Source organism: Hypanus sabinus, chromosome 17, assembly GCF_030144855.1.
Source record: "Hypanus sabinus isolate sHypSab1 chromosome 17, sHypSab1.hap1, whole genome shotgun sequence".
In the NCBI taxonomy this organism is placed as follows: domain Eukaryota; kingdom Metazoa; phylum Chordata; class Chondrichthyes; order Myliobatiformes; family Dasyatidae; genus Hypanus; species Hypanus sabinus.
The window spans coordinates 78,943,424-78,964,135 of record NC_082722.1 but is presented as its reverse complement, the minus strand read 5'-3'; the positions used below and the strand labels follow the sequence as shown (position 1 = coordinate 78,964,135).

General features: G+C 42.5%; 1 protein-coding gene across 1 annotated transcript in view; it reads left to right on the top strand.

Annotated features, from left to right (window-relative positions):
- The window catches only part of nae1 (nedd8 activating enzyme E1 subunit 1), a 69,902-nt gene that overhangs the window by 23,529 nt on the left and 25,661 nt on the right, over window positions 1-20,712 (top strand). The window contains exons 7-11 of the mRNA XM_059993303.1: window positions 7,261-7,370; window positions 7,988-8,097; window positions 10,865-10,927; window positions 17,478-17,541; window positions 19,622-19,713. Of these exons, the coding sequence (XP_059849286.1) occupies window positions 7,261-7,370; window positions 7,988-8,097; window positions 10,865-10,927; window positions 17,478-17,541; window positions 19,622-19,713 (439 nt within the window). The remainder of the gene's footprint in view (window positions 1-7,260; window positions 7,371-7,987; window positions 8,098-10,864; window positions 10,928-17,477; window positions 17,542-19,621; window positions 19,714-20,712) is intronic.

The following is a 20,712-nucleotide window of genomic DNA, read 5'->3' as shown; positions in this document are numbered from 1 at the left end:
GAACCTATCTTTCTGATACACTGTATATCCTTAGATGTTCAGCTCCCAATGACACCCATCCTTTAGCTAAGTTTCGGAGATAGCCACAACGTCATATTTGCCAATCTGTAGCTGAATTTCAAGCTCATCCATTTTATTTCATATGCTGCGTGCATTCAAATACAGCACTTTCAGTCCAGTATTTGTTGCTTTCTGTTTTAACTACACCATGCCTCTATTGCCCTGTAAGTCATGTCACTGACTGTGATTAAGCCTCAACTCCTGCCTTTTCCTTCTATCATCTCTGTTGCAGGCTATCTTTGATTTATTTCTGTTTTCCCCTTCCTCAGCCCTATTGCTCCGGTTCCATTCCCCGCCAAATTAATTTAACCCTCCCTAACAGCTGTATTAAACCTGCCTGCTAGGATATTGGACCCCTTTAGGTTCAGGTGTAACCCGTCCTTTTGGTACAGGTTATACCTCCCCCAGAAGATGCACGAATGATTCAGCAACCCGAAACCCTGCCCCCTACACCAGTCTCTCAGCCACACATTAATATGCCTGATCATGCTGTTCTGTGCTCGTTAGCATGTGGCACAGACAGCAATTTCGAGATTACTAAGCTGGTGGTCCTGCTTTTCAGCTCCTTCTCAATTCCCTGAATTCTCTGTCCAGGACCTCCTCCCTTTTTGTGCCTATGTCATTGGTACCAACGTGTATCAAGACTTCTGGCTATTCACCCTCTGCCTTCAGAATACTCTGCACCTGATCTGAGACATCCCTTACCCTGGTACCTGGGAGGCAACACAGCAAGCTCTATCAGGCTGACAGAGCCTCCTGTCTGTTTCCCTCACTATGGAATCCCCTATGACTACCGCATTCCTCATCATCTTCTCTCCCTTCTGCAGCATGGAGCCATTTGCTGTGATTGTCCTCTGTCAGGTCACCCCACCCCCAACAACATCCAAAACGAGATAAAAAATTACTGAAGGGGGTGGTCACAGGGGTGCTCTCTACTATCTGAGCTCTTCCCATCCCTTCCCTGGCTGTCACCCACTTATCTAACTCCTGCAGCCTCGGGGTTTCTAACTACTTGCAGCTCCTATCTACCTCCTGCTCACATTCCTTAAGAAGCTGTAGGTCATCAAGCCTCTAGCTCCAGATCCCTAACAAAGCCTCTCAGAAGCTGCATCTCGGTGCACCTGGCGCAACCCTTTACCTTTTCAACTTATCACCTCCCAGTTTCTCACTTCATTCCCGTCCCACCCATCTAGCTTCACCTATCACCTTCCAGCTTGTCCTCCTTCCCCCCCCCCCCCCCCCATCTTTTTACTTTTTGGATCTTCCCCCTTCCTTTCCAGTCCTGATGAAGGGTTTCGGCCCGAAATGTCGACTGTTTATTCCTCTTCATAGGTGCTTCCTGACCTGCTGAGTTCCTATAGCATTTTGTGTGTGTTGCTCTGGATTTCCATAGAAACATAGAAAATAGGTGCAGGAGTAGGCTATTCGGCCCTTCGAGCCTGCACCGCCATTCAGTATGATCATGGCTGATCATCCAACTCAGAACCCTGAACCTGCTTTCTCTCCATACCCCCGATCCCTTCAGCCACAAGGGCCATATCTAACTTCCTCTTAAATATAGCAAATGAACCGGCCTCAACTGTTTCCTGTTGCAGAGAATTCCACAGATTCACCACTCTCTGTGTGAAGAAGTTTTTCCTCATCTTGTTCCTAAAAGGCTTCCCCTTTATCCTTAAACTGTGACCCCTCGTTCTGGACTTCCCCAACATCGGAAACAATCTTCCTGCATCTAGCCTGTCCAATCCCTTTAGAATTTTATACGTTTCAATAAGATTCCCCCCTCAGTCTTCTAAATTCTAGTGAGTATAAGCCTAGTCGATCCAGTCTTTCTTCATATGAAAGTCCTGCCATCCCAGGAATCAATCTGGTGAACCTTCTTTGTACTCCCTCTATGGCAAGAATGTCTTTCCTCAGATTAGGGGACCAAAACTGCACACAATACTCTAGGTGCGGTCTCACCAAGGCCTTGTACAACTGCAGTAGAACCTCCCTGCTCCTGTACTCAAATCCTTTTGCTATGAATGCCAACATACCATTTTCCTTTTTCACCGCCTGCTGTACCTGCATGCCCACCTTCAATGACTGGTGTACAATGACACCCAGTTCTCGTTGCACCTCCCCTTTTCCTAATCGGCCACCATTCAGATAATAATCTGTTTTCCTGTTCTTGCAACCAAAGTGGATAACCTCACATTTATCCACATTAAATTGCATCTGCCATGAATTTGCCCACTCACCTAACCTATCCAAGTCACCCTGCATCCTCTTAGCATCCTCCTCACAGCTAACACCGCCGCCCAGCTTCGTATCATCCCCAAACTTGGAGATGCTGCATTTAATTCCCTCGTCTAAATCATTAATATATATTGTAAGCAACTGGGGTCCCAGCACTGAGCCTTGTGGTACCCCACTAGTCACTGCCTGCCATTCTGAAAAGGTCCCATTTACTCCCACTCTTTGCTTCCTGTCTGCCAACCAATTCTCTATCCACATCAATACCATACCCCCAATACCATGTGCTTTAAGTTTGCACACTAATCTCCTGTGTGGGACCTTGTCAAAAGCCTTTTGAAAATCTAAATATACCACATCTACTGGCTCTCCCTTATCCACTCTACTAGTTACATCTTCAAAAAATTCTATAAGATTCGTCAGACATGATTTTCCTTTCACAAATCCATGCTGACTTTGTCCGATGATTTCACCTCTTTCCAAATGTGCTGTTATCACATCTTTGATAACCGACTCTAGCATTTTCCCCACCACCGATGTCAGACTCAGCGGTCTATAATTCCCAGGTTTTTCTCTCCCTCCTTTTTTAAAAAGTGGGGTTACATTAGCCACCCTCCAATCCTCAGGAACTAATCCAGAATCTAAGGAGTTTTGAAAAATTATCACTAATGCATCCACTATTTCTTGGGCTACTTCCTTAAGCACTCTGGGATGCGGACCATCTGGCCCTGGGGATTTATCTGCCTTTAATCCCTTCAATTTACCTAACACCACTTCCCTACTAACATGTATTTCCCTCAGTTCCTCCATCTCATTAGACCCTCGGTCCCTTACTATTTCCGGAAGATTATCTATGTCCTCCTTAGTGAAGGCAGAACCAAAGTAGTTATTTAATTGGTCTGCCATGTCTTTGTTCCCTATGCTCAATTCACCTGTTTCTGACTGTAAGGGACCTACATTTGTCTTGACCAATCTTTTTCTTTTCACATATCTATAAAAGCTTTTACAGTCAGTTTTTATGTTCCCTGCCAGCTTTCTCTCATAATCTTTTTTCCCTTTCCTAATTAAGCCCTTTGTCCTCCTCTGCTGGTCTCTGAATTTTTCCCAGTCCTCAGGTGTGCTGCTTTTTTTTGCTAATTTATATGTTTCTTCTTTGGACTTGATACTATCCCTAATTTCCCTTGTCAGCCATGAATGCACTACCTTCCCTGGTTTATTCTTTTGCCAAACTGGGATGAACAATTGTTGTAGTTCATCCATGCAATCTTTAAATGCTTGCCATTGCATATCCACTGTCAACCCTTTAAGTATCATTTGCCAGTCTATCTTAGCTAATTCACGTCTCATACCTTCAAAGTTACCCTTCTTTAAGTTCAGAACCTTTGTTTCTGAATTAACTATATCACTCTCCATCTTAATGAAGGATTCCACCATATTATGGTCACTTACCCAAGGGGCCTCGCATGACAAGATTGCTCAATACCCAATCTAGAATGGCCTGCTCTCTAGTTGGTTCAGAAAACCATCCCACATACATTCCAAGAAATCCTCTCCCTCAGCACCCTTACTAATTTGGTTCACCTAATCTATATGTAAATTGAAGTCACCCATTATAACTACTGTTCCTTTATTGCACGCATTTTTAATTTCCTGCTTAATGCCATCCCCAACTTCACTACTACTGTTAGGTGGCCTGTACACAACTCCCACCAGTGTTTTCTGCCCCTTAGTGTTATGCAGCTCTACCCATATTGATTCCACATCCTCCAGGCTAATGTCCTTCCTTTCTATTGCGTTAATTTCCAGCATCGGCAGAATCTCTTGTGTTTATAATGCTATGTAATATATCTTGAGTTTCCCTTTTCCTTACTCCCAGTGGTCATTGTCAGGGCTATAAGAAGCTGTCCTCTTGTCTGGATAAATGCTGATATAATGGTGCTTAACAGGATGTAACAATCCAGAATGAAACAGCTGATCTGATCGGCACTTCATCCAGCACTGCAAATGTAGTTCCTCCCTCCATCACTGCTCTATCTTAGCTGCAGTAGTGCATAACCTGCACAGCAGCAACTTAGCAAGGGCTTTTTACAATGTGCCTTCTGAAAAGCATGCTACCTTGTAGATTCAGGTCACAGAAGAGTTCTCCACTATGCTGCAGATTATAGACTGGATATTCTGTAGCAATTGATTTGCCTAGAGCAGTTGCAATTACAAGTATGAGTGAGATGGAATAGAAACATAGAAAACCTACAGCATAATACAGGCCCTTCGACCCTCAAAGTTGTGCTGAACATGTCCCTACCTTAGAATTTTCGAGGCTTACCCATAGCCCTCTATTTTTCTAAGCTCCATATACCTATCTAAAAGTCTCTTAAAATACCCTATCGTATCCGCCTCCACCACCGTTGCCGGCAGCCCATTCCACGCACTCACCACTCTGAGTAAAAAAACTTACCCGTGACATCTCCTTTGTACCTACTCCCCAGCACCTTAAACCTGTGTCCTCTTGTGGCAACCATTTCAGACCTGGGAAAAAGCCTCTGACTATCCTCTAGACGATAGCACATAAATGAAAAGAGCTGCTGGAGGAAGTGGTTGACCGATGTATGTTAACATTTAAAAGACATTTGGACAGGTACTTACTTACCTGTAAGGGGCGGAAAGTTCAAGGGGGATATTAGAGAAAGGTTTTTTACTCAGAGAGTGATTGGTGCGTGGAATGCACTGCCTGAGTCAGTGATGGAGGCAGATACACTAGTGAAATTTAAGAGACTACTAGACAGGTATATGGAGGAATTTAAGGTGGAGGATTATATGAGGGGCAGGGTTTAAGGGTCGGCACAACATTGTGGGCCGAATGGTCTGTACTGTGCTGTATTGTTCTTTGTTCTTTACTGCCAATTACGCCACTGGCGTTTAAGACGGCTATGAAGGTCTTCCATCTCTGGCAGCATTCAAGGCTCTCTTCATCATGTCAGTAGCTTCCTCTCGGTTTTCATTACTGTCAGCCATGCAAGTCCCAGGTGGAGAGTCGAACATCATCACATTAAGATCTAGGAGGATCCTTCATTGCTGTTTCCATAACAATTTTGCTTTACCAGTCAGGATTGTTAGCCCTGAGCTGAACACCCAAAGCTGGAGGACTGGGACCACTCTTAGTCTGTCGTCTACCCTTTGACCTGTTTGGTATAGGTGACCCTACCAAGAGCGAAAACATAAAGTCCTGACTCCAACCAACATAGTTCTCCGGGTCATTGAGGCACTCAAGCCTCCAAATCCTACAACAAGGTTGTGGTCCTCTTGGAGAACTTGGACAGGTACATGGATGGAAATGGTTAAGAAGGATATGGGCCAAACACAGGCAAATGGGACTGACTTAGATGGAAATCATGGTTGGCATGGGCTAGTTGGGCTGAATGGCCTGTTTCTATGCTTTACAACTCTATGACTACATGAACAAGATTTGTAAATGACCCACGCAAAGCACCAAAATGGAAAGTAAGCCTAGTGGAGGAGTACTGTTAACTGTTTTCTGATCTAGAGCAGTACAACACAGGAAAAGGCCATATAATTCACCATGTCTGTGCTGAACATCAAACCAAATCCCTTCCTGTACGTTATCCATATCCTTCTGTTCCCTGCACATTCATGTCCTTGTCTAACAGTATCTTAAATTACACTTTTATCTGCTATCACCAGAACTTAGCAGTCTGTTCTAGGCACCCCTCTGTAATTAAAATAAAAACTTGCTCCTCCCATATCTCCTTTGAACTTCCCCCCCTCACCTTGCATGTTTGCCCTCTAGTATTTGGTACAAACTAAGCTTCCCATCCACCTACGAGGAAATCTGCAGATGCTGGAAATTCAAGCAACACACACAAAATGCTGGTGGAACGCAGCAGGCCAGGCAGCATTTATAGGAAGAAATACAGTCGACGTTTCAGGCCGAGACCCTTCGTCAGGAGTAACTGAAAGAAGAGATAGTAAGAGATTTGGGGGGGGGGGGAGGGGGAGATCTGAAATGGTAGGAGAAGACAGGAGGGGGAGGAATGAAGAGCTGGAAAGTTGATTGGCAAAAGGATACACAGCTGGAGAAGGGAGAGGATCCTGGGAAGGGAGGCCTAGGGAGAAAGAAAGGGGGGAGAACCAAAGGGAGATGGAGAGCAGGCAAGGAGTGATTGTGGGAGGGGAGGGACAGAGAGAGAGAAAAGAGAAGGGGGGGAATAATAAAGAAATAAGGGATGGGGTAAGAAGGGGAGAGGGGCATTAATGGAAGTTAGAGAAATCAATGTTCATGCCATCAGGTTGGAGGCTACTTCTGTTAATGCCCCCCTCCCCTTCTTACCCATTCTTATTTAATTATTTATTTCCCCCCTTTTCCTCTTTTCTCTCTTTGTCCCTCCCACAATCACTCCTTGCCTGCTCTCCATGTCCCTTTGGTGCTCCCTCCCTTTCTCCCTAGGCCTGCCGTCCCAGGATCCTCTCCCTTCTCCAGCTGTGTATTCTTTTGCCAATCAACTTTCCAACTCTTAACTTCATCCCTCCCCTTCCTGTCTTCTCCTATCATTTCAGATCTCCCCTCCCACTCTCACTTTCAAATCTCTTACTATCTCTTCTTTCATTTAGTCCTGATGAAGGGTCTCGGCCCAAAATGTCGACTGTACTTCTTCCTATAGATGCTGACTGGCCTGCTGCGTTCCACCAGCATTTTGTGTGTGTTGCTTCCCATCCATCTACTCTATTTATGTCTCTCATAATCTTATGAACTTCTTTCTGGTCTCCCCTCCACCTCTGTTGCTCCAGAGAAATCAAACATGTTTGTCCATCCAACCTCTCCTCATAGTACATACCCTCCATTTCAAGTGACTTGCTGGTGAACATGCACTCTCCAGATGTTCCGTGCACTGTGCGTGGTGCTGTTAACTGTTTGGTAACGTTTTACTCATTCTATTTGTTTGCTAACACTAGTTCGTTGCTGCATTTGTCGAATGTTCTTTGGGCTGCTGATGTTCCACTGCTGGTGTGTAGGACATATGGTCTGGTTGGCTACATGAGACTGGCTGTGAAGGAGCACCCAGGTCAGTACCTAAAACATCATTCTACTTCTCAGTCATTGTGAGCAAATCTCCCGAGGCACTTCTAATTTGTGTTGTGGAAAATGTATTGACTGGCTGCATAATGGCCTGGTATGGGAACATCAATGCCTTTGAATGGAAAATCCTACAAAAGTTAGTGAATTCAGCCCAGTATGTAATGGGTAAAGCTTTCCCAATCATTGAGCACATCTACATGAAATGCTGTTGTAGGAAAGCAGCATCTATCGTCAAATATGCTCACCATCCAGGCCGTGCTCTTTTCCCACTGCTGCTATCAGGCAGAAGGTACAAGTTCCTCAGGACTTGCACCACTAGGTTCAAGAACTGTTATAACCCCACAACCATCAGGCTCTTGAACAAAAGAGAATGATTAAACTCAGTCCATGAACATTACCTCCTTATTTTGCTCTCTTTTTCCACTATTTATTTTTTAATATATTATTACAATTTATCATCATTTATATGTATTGCACTGAACTGATATTTCAGAACAAATTTCATGACATCAGTATGTTAGTGATATTAAACCTGATTCTGATTCATTGTGTGTGGTGAACTGAAGGCCTGGGTAATGGCAGAAGCTGTTGTTTCCTTTCTAGTTGTTGAATCCCACCCAGACAATGCGCTGGAAGATCTGAGACTTGACAAGCCTTTCCCACAACTGAAGCGTCATGTTCAGGAGTATGACCTGGATAATATGAACAAAAAGGTACAGTAGCAAGCATTGCAGCAAAACACTGATGTGGTGAAATGATCTGTATGGATAGCAATCACCTATAAACCACTTTATCAGTTTAACAATTTAAGGCAGGGGTGTCAAACTCATTTTAGGTCACGGGCTGGATTGAGAAAAATGTGACTTCATGCGGGCCGGATCAGTTGTGCACGCGCGAATGCACGCGTGCGTGCTCCCACAGCTTTCGTTGCCTTCATTTTTTCAACCTGCTCATGTGTCTCAGTCTCTGCTATATCTAAAATTGTTTCACTTTACGAATTTCGTTTTTTATGAAGCAGATTGCCCAGCAAGCATTCTTTTTATGATTGGTATTAACTTACAGATGTAGATTACAAGAAAGTAGGCAACGAGAAAGAAATGATGCTATTTCAGCTAAGATTGTTTTGGGAGCCATACCTTTTCCATTAATAAACCGTTTGAAATCAAGCATTAGCAAACACAAATGTAGACCTAACGCAGGGGTGTCAAACTCAAATACACAGTGGGCCAAAATTTTAAAATCGGTAAAAGTCGAGTGCCGGACTGGTTCAGCGTTTATTGCAAAACTTATTGAAATGAATTTATTACACATATTAACCTGGAACTAACAAAGCTTAAGTTATTGCCTACAAAAACAACATTGAACATTAAATAAATAAAAAAATCAGTTGCATTTATTTCTTATGGCTTTATCTGCAGCTTTTCCGGAGTAATTTCTAATGAAAACATTTTTCCACAGGCCAACACTCTGTGATTCACATTAGTCTAAGCCAGATGCTTGGCATCTCATCTTGGATGCAAGTTCATCAATGTTTGGAGTCAGGCTCTGAGCTGAGGAAATCCTCAGAATTGAGTGAAGGTGTTCCATCAGAAAGACGACTCCTGTGTGATGTTTTGTTTATCTTCATCAAAGAGAACAGTTGTTCGCACAGATATGTGCTGCCAAGCATAGAGAGCATTTGAGCAGCTTGGGTACGCAGCTGGGGCATTGTGTCGGGAATGAAACGTAGAAACTGTGCAGCGCCCACCGAGTCATACTTTGCCTTGAGTGTGTCACTACATTGGAGTTCAATCAGCTCCATTTGTATGTTGGTTGGTGCGCTTTCCACGTCAGCTGCAAATGGATTACTGAGCAGTTCAAACCTGCTTTTTTGGGCTTCAAAGTCGGCAAATCGCCGTGTGAAGTCGGCACCAAGTATGCTAAGTTTTTCAGCAAACTTTGCACGTGGGAACACTGCGGTAGAAACCTGCCCTTTCATAGTTTGGCAACACGGAAAATGGCTCAAGTTTTCTTGCTGCATCTGCGTCTCCCACAGGCGCAGCTTGGTTTTAAAAGCCCTCACTGCAGCGTACATGTCTGTGATCACACGACCCCGCCCCTGAAGCTGCAGGTTGAGCACATTGAGATGGCTCGTGATGTCACACAGAAACGCCATTTCACAAAGCAACTTTTTATCCCGGAGCTCTGTTGTGTCTTTCCCTTTGCTTTCCATGAACTGACAGATCTCCTCACGCAACTCTAAACATCTTTTCAGCACTTTTCCTTGGCTTAACCATCGCACCTCTGTGTGATAGGGCAAATCATTATATTCTGAACCCAACTCCTCCAGAAACGACTTGAACTCGTGGTGATTTAAACCTTTGGCTCTTATGAAGTTAACTGCTCGTGTTATGGTGCTCATTATATGTTCCATTTTCAAGGCTTTGCCACACAACGATTCCTGGTGTATGATGCAATGATAGGCTGTCAGTTCACCTGCGCCGTTTTCCTCCCGCATCTTCTCCCGGATCCTGCCCACCAATCCACTCTTTTGACCGCACATCGCGAGCTTCTGTTTCTTGTCCAGATGCTTGTATTTGTCGTGGTGTTTCATTTCATAGTGTCGTCTTACGTTATATTCTTTAACTACAGCCACACCGTCTCCGCACACAAGACAAACAGGTTTGCCCTTTATATCTGCGAACATATACTCTGCCTCCCACCTGCCTTGAAAACCCCTGTTTTCAAAGTCCACCTTTCGTTCAGCCATTTTTGGGGTGAGGGATAGCTGAAAGTTGACCACACGTGACTAGCGCCATAAGGATGCTGATGAGAGAGTCAGACAAGCGCGAGCAATGCACTGGCAGTGCATTGTGGGATTTGTAGTATTAGTGGTGCATGCACTATACCGGCGGGCCAGCTCTAATAGAGAAAAAAAAATATTCATTAATGATATTCAGGAAATAAACCAGGGACACCGAATAAACACTAAAAACCCTGAAAACCTGGTACCTGAATAAACTCAGCATTAGCCATATCATACGCCACAGGCGCTTCGATTACTGGGGCCAGCTTTAATAGTAATTAGATATTATCTCGCGGGCCAAAGATAATTCCACCGCGGGCCTTGAGCTTGACATATATGATTTAAGAAGACTGAGGCACCACACTCAACATTTTAGGAACATCATCTTCCCTCCGTCATCAAATTTCTCAATACTCCATGAATACTATCTCACTATTCCTGTTCCACACTATTTATTTTTTATTGTGACTTATAGTAATTTTTTAATGTCTTGTGCTGGACTGCTGCTGTAAAACAACTAATTTCATGACATGTGTCAGTGATAATAAGCCTGATTCTAATTAACACCATTGCTTTCAACAATTTAATGTTTGCATTAAAAAATGACAAATAATAGCACTTAACTTCACATTTTGTGTTCATTTGGGGTAGTTGTTGTGATATAACTTCTAATGTTTTTTCTGTAAACACTGCAGGACCATAGTCACACACCATGGATAATTGTGGTAGCCAAGTACCTGGAGAAGTGGCGTGAAGAGGTATGATGTTGATTTCTTGTTGATATGACCTGAAACTTCTCATTGTAAAGAGGGCATATAGTTGTGCACATGTTGAAAAATAATCTACACACATCTCACAAACATATATTTTCAATGTCACCGTTAATCTGGAAGATAAGTATTGGTAATGTCTGCACAGTATTGATGTTACAGTCCTGTTGGGATTGGGGTTACTTTTCTCTCTCTGATTTTAGAAACCTAGAACATAGAGACATAGAAAACCTACAGCACAGTACAGGCCCTTCGGCCCACAAAGCTGTGCCAAACATGCCCCTACCTGAGAAATTACCTGGGATTACCTATAGCCCTCTTTTTCTGAGCTCCATTTACCTGTCTAGGAGTCTCTTAAAAGACCTTATCGTATTCACCTCCACCACTGTCGCTAGCAGCCCATTCCACGCACTCACCACTCTCTGCGTAAAAAAACTTATCCCTGACATCTCCTCTGTACCTACTTCCAAGCACCTTAAAACTGAGCCCTCCCGTGCTAGTCATTTCAGCCCTGGAAAGAAGCCTCTGACTATCCACACGATCAATGCCTCTCATCATCTTATATTGCTCTATCAGGTCACCTCTCATCCTCTGTCGCTCCAAGGTAAAAAGGCTGAGTTCACTCAACCTATTCTCATGAGCCATGCTCCCCAATCCAGGCAACATCCTTGTAAATCTCCTCTGCACCCTTTCTATGGTTTCCACACTTTGCACTACTTACTTAATTTACACACAGATACATACGCAGATGCAAGCACACGCATAGGCATAAACACACAGATGCATAGATATAGGCACGCACGTGACTTCGGCCTGCACCCCACCTTGTACAGCTGGATTCTGGACTTCCTGTCAGATCACCGGCAGATGGTAAGGATTGGTTTCCTCATGTCTGACCCTCAACACAGGAGCCCCCCAGGGCTGTGTCCTGAGCCCCCTCCTCTACTCCCTATACACCCACAACTGTGTTGCCACGCACAGCTCCAATCTGCTGATCAAATTATCAGATGACATGACATTGATAGGCCTTGTTTCCAACAATGATGAGACAGCCTGCAGAGGAGAAGTGGTGCCAAGAAAACAACTTCTCTGTCACTGTTGGAAAAAATGAAGGAGTTGATTGTGTATTACAGGAGGAACTGAGACAGGCTAGTCTCTACTGACACCAATGGGATTGTAGTTGAGAGGGTGAGTAGTTTCAAGTTCCTTGGTATGTACATCCCAGAGGATATCACCTGGACTGTACATACCGGCTGTGTGGTGAAAAAAGCACAATAGTGCCTCTTTCACCTCAGTTGGCTGAAGAAGTTTCTACAGAGGCACCATCAAGAGCATCCTCAGTGGCTGTGTCATTGCCTGGTACAGGAATTGTTTTACCCTCAATCACAAGGCACTGCAGAGAGTGGTGTGGACAGCCCAGCACATATGTAGATGTGAACTAACCTCTACTCAGGACATTTACAGCAGCAGGTGCATAAAATTGGCCCCGAGGATCGTCAGGGAATCCAGCCACCCCAACCACAAACTATTTCAGCTGCTTCTGTCTAACAAACTGTACTGCTGCATTAAGACTGGGACCAACAGGTTCCGGGACAGCTTCTTTCACCAGGCCATCAGATTTATCAACACACCTTGATCTGATTGCATATCTGACTGTACACACATGTATACAAAACAATTATGTATACAATCTTAGTATTTGGGCAATATCCTCCCACATTTCCCCTCTTTGTTGCTTGTACGTTGCAATGGAGATGCAACATAAAGATTTTTACTCCCTTGGATGTAAGGAATAAAATAAATACAAGTATACAGGTACAGGCGCGCGCACACACACATACAACATACACATCCACACATACACATGTTAAAAATATTGGTTATGACCTTTAATTTTACCAATGGGAAAAATGGCTTAGTCACTGTAGTACAAGGGTGTTTATTAAATGCATCAAAAATCAAACTTATAAAAATTTAGTGGAAAACTGTCAATATTTACAAAAAGGCACCTATAGGAAAACCCAATAATAGCTCCATACTGATTATTATTCAGTGTGAACTGCTGGTAGCCCCTGTCTCTCTCACTGAGGGTGGTGAGCTCCTTTGATTGACACTGGGGCATACCTGCTTTAATTACCAACAAGGTGTCCTTAGACTACACATAAACTAGAATATGATGCAACCCACAATGTAGTTACAATCATATATCAAATAAACAAGTGTTTACATTAAATATTATAAATATATATGTATGAGTGTACGTATATACGTGTGTGTATAATTCATAGTTTTAATTCTAATTATTTGCTGCCACAAAATAATTCTCCTAATGTAATCCAGTGATATTAAACCAGATAGAGTGGAGGTAGGCAACCTTGGCTGATGAGGGAAGTTAAAGACAATATAAAAGCCAAGGAAAGGGCATATAAGGTAGCAAAAGTGAGTGTGAAGTTGGATGATTGGGAAGCTTTTAAAATCCAACAAAGTGCAAGTAAAAAAGCTGTAAGAAGAGAAAAGATGTAATATGAGGGTAGACTAGCCAATAACATAAAGCACTTTTTTCAGTTATATAAATAGTAAAAGGGAGTTGATATTGATATTGGACCACTGGAAAATGATGTTGGTGATGTAGTAATGGGGGACAAAGAAATGGCAGATGTTCTTACTGGGTACCTCGCATCAGTTTTTACAGTGGAAGACACTTGCAGTGTGCCGTAAGTCCGTGAGTGTCAGGGAGCAGGAGTAAGTGCCATTGCTATAAAAAAGAAAAAGTGCTGGATAAGTCACCTGGACCAGATGGACTACATCCCAGAGTCCTGAGAGAGGTTACTGAAGAGATAACGGATGCATTGTACTGGAAGATTGCAATTGTCACCCCACTCTTTAAGAAGGGAGGAAGACAAAAGAAAGGAAATTATAGGCCAGAGAGCCTAACCTGTGTTGTTGGGAAAGTGTTGGCATTGACTATTAAGGATGAGGTTTCAGGGTACTTGGAGACTAATGATAAAATAAGTCAGCATGGTTTCTGTACAGGGAAATCTTGCCTGACAAATCTGTTAGAGTTCTTTGAGAAAGTAACAAAAAGGTGGACAAAGGAAAGGCAGTGGATGTCATTTACTTAGATTTTCAGAAGCCGTTTGATAAGGTGCCATACATGAGGCTGCTTAACAAGTCAAAACCCTATGGTGTTATAGGAAAGATACTGGCAGGAATAGAAAAATGGCTGACAGGCAGGAGGCAGCAAGTGGGGGGGAAAAGGAGGCTGCCAGTGACAAGTGGTTTTCCTCTACTGCTACTGCTACTTTTCACATTGTTCGTCAATAATTTAGATAGTGGAATTGATGTTTGGCAAAGTATGTGGATGATACAAAGATAGGTGGAGGGGTAGATAGTACTGAGAAAGCAATGCAATTACATCAGGACTTAACAAATTGGAAGAATGGGCAAAAAAAAGTGGCAGATGGAATATAGTGGGAAATGTATGATAATGCATTTTGGTAAAAAGAACAATAGTGCAGACTATTATCTACATGGGGAGAAGGTTCAAACATCAGAGTTGCAGAGGGACTTAGGAGTCCTCGTGCAAGCCTCCCAGAAGGCTAGTTTACAGGTTGAGTCTGTGGTAAAGAAGGCAAATGCAATGTTGGCACTTATTTCAAGGGAAGTAGAATATATCAGCAAGGAGATAATGCTGAGGCTTTATAAAACACTAGTCAGGCCGCATTTGGAGTATTGTCAAGAGTTTTGAGCCCCATATCTCAGAAAGGATGTTTTGTCATCGGAGAGAGTCCAGAGGAGGTTCATGAGGATGATTCAGAGAATGAAGGGTTTAACGTATGAGGAGTATTTGGCATCTTTGGGCCTTACTGGAATTTAGAAGAATGCAAGGAGATCTCATTGAAACCTACTGAATGTTGAAAGGACTAAACAGGGTGGATGTGGAGAGGATGTTTCCTCTAGCGGGGGTATCCAGAACTAGAGGGTACAGCCTCAAAATTGAGGGGTGACCTTTTAGAACAGAGGTAAGTAATTTTTTTAGCCAATGAGTAGTGAATCCGTGGAATGCTCTGCCACAGCCTGTGGTGGAGGACAAGTTTGTGTGGTTATTTAACGCAGAAATTCATTGTTTCCGGATTGGCATGTACATCAAAGGATATGTTGAGGAGGCAGGTATATGGGACTGAGTGGGATCCGAGATCAGCCCTGATGGAATGGCGGAGCAGACTTGATGGACTGAATGGCTTAACTGTGCTCCTATATGTCTTATGGTATTATGACTGTGATTCTGAATTGCTGTGTCGTGTTTACTGGTGAGCCCACACACTCTTTTCTGCAGATTTTCCTTGGCTTGTTTCTGTGTTGAAGTATTTTATTATTCATGTGTGGAACTCAACAAAGTGGGCTGTCTGATGAAGGACATATCACTGAGAAAACCACATCTTGTTCTGGGCTGAAACCTGCACCAGCATTCACTGGCTAGAGGTTAAGACTTGGATTCACTGACCCATTTTGCTGAACAAGAACACCAGCACCAATTTGACTATTCCTGCATGTGAACTAAAATCATTTGATAACCAATTGCTGACTGCTTTTAGACCTGTCACTGGAGGTAGAGTACCTTAAACAAAATATAGAACTAGAAATTATGAAAGGACAGTAGAATAATCTTAATGTAATCTACATAACATAATTTGTAATTTCTAAACATTTGGGTCTGCTCACTTACTGTAATGTTCCATTATTGGAATTGTTAGAATGAACCCCCAAATCCCACCTCCCCACAAAAAAAAGAACAAAACAGATCAGGCATATCGACCACCAAATTCCTCTCTCTGCACAAAAAAAAACAAGAGGGTCAGGTGAAAAACTGTAGAATATAAAAACTATAAAACTGAAAAACATCCAAAACGCAGCAGGCTCTCCCCTCTGGTAGCATAGCAGAGAGATCAAAAGACAGGCAACCAGTGTTCACCCTCTGCACTCGCTTCGATGCTTCAGTTGCCCTCGTCACTTTAGTCGGCAAGCAATGGAAGATTTAATCGGCGAAATGGAGCCAAACATTAGCTTGTGCCCCATCTTTCAACCTACCCGGTACTAGGTCCATGCATGCTGCCTCTGCCCCTTGGAGACTGCAGAGCGCTGGGACACCCAAACGATCGCCAAACTTCCGCACTCATCTTGATGTTTCAATCGTCCTCGTCCCTTTAATTGACAAACAATGGATGTTATAATTGGTGAAATGGGGTGAAACATCAGCTCACGTGCCAACCTGCAGGCTTCTTGCCACAAGGTTTGCTCACGCTGTCTCTGCCTCCCGAAATCTCAGAGACTGCACAGCACTGAAACATCCAAACTGCAAAACTCAGTCTACAACTGTTCCAGAATCACATCCAAGATAAGAAACAAATGTAAAAGACATAAAAGAAGTGAAAAAGATGGTTTCATAATCTATCCAGAAGATGTCAACCAAAAGAGCATTGTATGCAGGCGCTATCTTGACCAGAAGTCTCCAACAGGATTGTGAAATGTGTTGTTTGCATCAACATCCAACACGGTCTGAGGATGTGTTGGGGACATCTTGCAAATATTACCATGCTCCTGTAATTTCTAACCCTAACTGGTACATCTTTGGACTATGAGAAGAAACAAGAGCACCCGAAGGAAACCCATATGGTTCATGGGGCGAACAAACAAACTCCTTACAGATGGTGCCGCAATTGAACTCTGAATACCCTGAGCTGTAGTAGTGTCAGGCTAACCGCTACACTATCTCATTGGTGCGTATAGTACCTTCCTGTAACACAAGTAGTACAGTACTGAATTTACTTATGTGGGGCAATTAATATGGCTAAATGTTTCAAGGTACATTGTAAGAATAGAGGCAGTGTAGCACAGTGATGAGATTCAAGATTCATTGTTTTATGTCATTTCCAGTACACGTGTAAAGGAGAACAAAATAATTTTTACTTTGGATCTGATGCTGCACAAAAAAAAACAAAAACACACAATAAGAGATATATATATCTATATCTATATCAATCAGGGTGGGTAGGATCCTTCATAACAATACTGACCCTTTTCTGACACCTTTCTGTATATAACTCCTTTATAGCTGGTAGGTATATTGGTAGATAAAGCAGCAATTTGAATGAACTAAAAGCTGCAGTGGATAGAACATGGGAGCTCAGCTGGCAGTATTAGAATAGTGAAATCCAGTGGTAACACTGGCATGGATGCAGGTCAGGCTGAGGAAGGGCCGGAGCTAGATAATGTTGTAGAGATGAAAAAGTTAGCTACATTACCTTTGTGACCATGCTTCAAAGATCATTGTTTATAAAACTCCAGACTTTAGGATGACAAAAGCTGCTGTGTAATGCAAACTGTTATGAAACAGCTTCAGTGTAACGCCATGGCACCACTGTGTTCTGAAATGATCCTTTAATGCTGTTGAAGCTGTCTGATTGGCGTTTGTAAACAGGATGAACAGTGTACAGGGGTTCTCATGCTATCCTTTTTTTTAATATATAAAATTCCACAGCATAACAATCAGTTGCCAAAAACTTACAAAGAAAAGGAAGCATTTCGAGAGTTAATACGACAAGGTAAGGAGTGGTATCATTTTGATTTTAAATGTTGTGCCTTGTGAGAATTCATGCATGTGAATATCCCTTTTTTTGTATCTTTCTAAACCTTCCTTAGAAAAAACTAACAAGTTCAAGTTTGCCATTCAGCCATACACATGAATACACCCAAACAAACCAGTAATCCATGGGGCACGGTGCAACAGAATCAACACTCACATATAGTTATAGCAGAAAAGCATGTAGTTTCAAAAATTATATATATGTAATATGTATAAAATAATAGTATAGCTCAAGTCCCTAAGTGTCATGGTCTGTAGGTTGATGGTACATGTACATCAAAACACAGAGTGAAATGAATCATTTGTGTTAACAGCCAATGCAACCAAGGATGCGCCATACATTCTGGTGCCAGCATAGCAGGCCCACTATGTTCAAAAGAACACAAAATCAACAAAACGTCAGTGAAACAAGACCTGCTCCTCTCTCTCACCCACCCACAGACATACACAGTATTGACATCAAGGATCATTTGAACCAGCAGCCTCTAGGTTTATGTGCAAACTCCCTGTACAGTGACATTTTGTGCAATGTATATGACCAGTTCACTCATGGAGGAGCCAGCCAGAGAAAACTGTCCTGGGAGTGTGCTGCTTTATTGTAACTATCCCTACAAGATAGGGAACAGAAACACTGTCTCTGCTGAGTCTGATGACAATGTCTTTCTACCAAATGTGGCGTATTGGAAGTTGAAAATTTTATAGGTCAGTTCTGCTTTATAAGATAAAAGTGCTGACAGCTGTAACACTACTGATGGCCTGGCACTGAATGGCAGGGGATGGTTGAGAGCTCTATGATCTACTCTTTTAAACATGGACACTACAGCACAGTACAGGCCCTTAGGCCCACGATGTTGTGCTGAGCCTTTAACCTAGTCTACAATCAATCTAACCCTTCCCTCCCACATCGCCCTCCATTTTTCAATCATGAGAGTTTCTTAAATTTCCCTAATATATCTGTTTCTGTCACCTGTGCCTATGTGTAGGGCATTGCATACACAAGCACTCTCTGTGGAAAGAATTATTTAGCTCTGACATTCCTCCAATAATTTCCTCCATTCACCTAAAAATTATGTCCCCTTTTCCACCCTGGTTTAAAAAAAAACTTCTGACTGTTCACTCAATCTGTGCCTCTTAACATCTTGAACACCTCAATTGTCACAACTCATCCTACTTCGCTCTCAGGGGGAAGAAAGAGCCAATTGTTTATGGCATTATAGATGACGCAGAAGATCACAGTTCAAAGTTCAGTTTTTTTTTAATCAAACGTATACATCCTACAGTATATACAATCCTTGGAAACATCTGTATACTCTTGTATAGATGTATTGAATTTGGATGCAATAAATTACTTTCGATAGAACAGGACAAATAATTATAAAATGTTACAACAGAGTGGAAAGCCAGGTGGTAGAGACATAGACGCAGTGGATCAAATGCATTGATAGTGTCTGAATGATTTTGTTTTTTTTAAACTGAAATTTTTGCTTATTTTCATGATAATTACCAGCTCCCTTGCAGGACACAAGGTAGCATAGTGGTTGGTGCAACACTATTAAAGCTTGGGGCATCGGAGGAGTCTGTATGTTCTCCCATGGAATGTATAGGTTTTGGCCGGGTGCTCCGGTTTCCTCCCACAATCCAAACACGTACTGGTTAGTAAGTTAGTAGTCCTGACGAAGGGTCTCGGCCCGAAAAGTCGACAGTGCTTCTCCTATAGATGCTGCCGGGCCTGCTGTGTTTCACCAGCATTTTGTGTGTGTTGCTGGTTAGTAGGTTAATTGGTCATTGTAAATTGTCCCAGAATTAGGTTAGTGTTGAATCAGGGGTTGCTGAATGGTGTGTCTTGATGGGCTGGAAGGGCCTATTCTGTTCTGTATATATAAATAAAATATGTACTGATCTGTGGTTCAGTGAAAATATTTGGTTAGACTGAATTGTTAAATTTTTTTTCAAGAATGATGTTATTTAGTTACTGATATTCAGTTGGTGTCATTCTGACCATTCACAATCGCTTCTTTTTCTCTTCCAATCTAATTCAGGGTTGTTGAAAAATGATGAAGGAACCCCAGTAGATGAAGAGAACTTTGATGAAGCCATCAAAAATGTCAACACTGCCCTGAATCCTACCAAGGTAGAACTGCTAATGTATTTTACATTGCTTGTTGCCTTCTGATATGTGACTTACACCCTGGAGTGTAGGAGAATAAGGGGAGATTTGATAGAGGTATACATAATTATGATGGGTATAGATTGGATATATGCAAGCAGGCTTTTTCAACCGAGATTGAATGAGACTAGAACTGGAGGTCATAAGTTAAGATGAAAGATGAAATGTTTAAGGGGAATGTGAGGGAGAACTTAACACTAAGGGTGTTGTAAGCATGAAACAAGTTGCCAGCAGAAGTGGTGGATGTGGGTTTGATTTCACCATTAAAGAGAAATTTGGATAAGTACATGGATGGGAGATGTATGGAGGGCTATTGTCTAGGTGAGGGTTGATGGAACTAGGCAGAATAACAGGTCTGCATGGACTAGATGGGTGGAAGGGTCTGTTTCTTTGCTGTGGGTGAAGTCTGAAGGATGAAGATTGCCAGGTGAAGTCTGAAGGATGTCTTGAGCTAATGGAGACAAATAATATCTGGTTGAGTTGGGTGTTGGAGTAGGTGAATTCACCTGGGGAATGATTGTTGGCTTTCAGGCACCTGACAGCCCTCCCCTAACCACTCCACATTGTGTGATTATCAGGAAGGGTACAAGCTGGACAATGATTATTTATCTCTTTGCATGGTAAGCTTAGATGAACAAAGCAATCTGTACCAATTTATCTTGTCAGCCCCATGTAATTTGAGATTAAAGGGGGTTTTTGTGTCATTGTTTCAAGGGCCCACAATATAGGGCCTGTACTGTGCTGTAATGTTATATGGTAGGATGGATTTAAGTGGAAGACACAGAATTAAGATAGTTGGCAAAAGAATCAGAGGGGAAATTGTGTACACAGTGACTTGTTAAAGTTTAGAATAATCTTAATTAAAAGGGAGGTGGATGCAGACTCAATAGTAAAGTTCAAATAAGAATTGAATAAATACTTGTAAATGGAACAATTTACTAGATTCTGATGAAAGAACAAGGA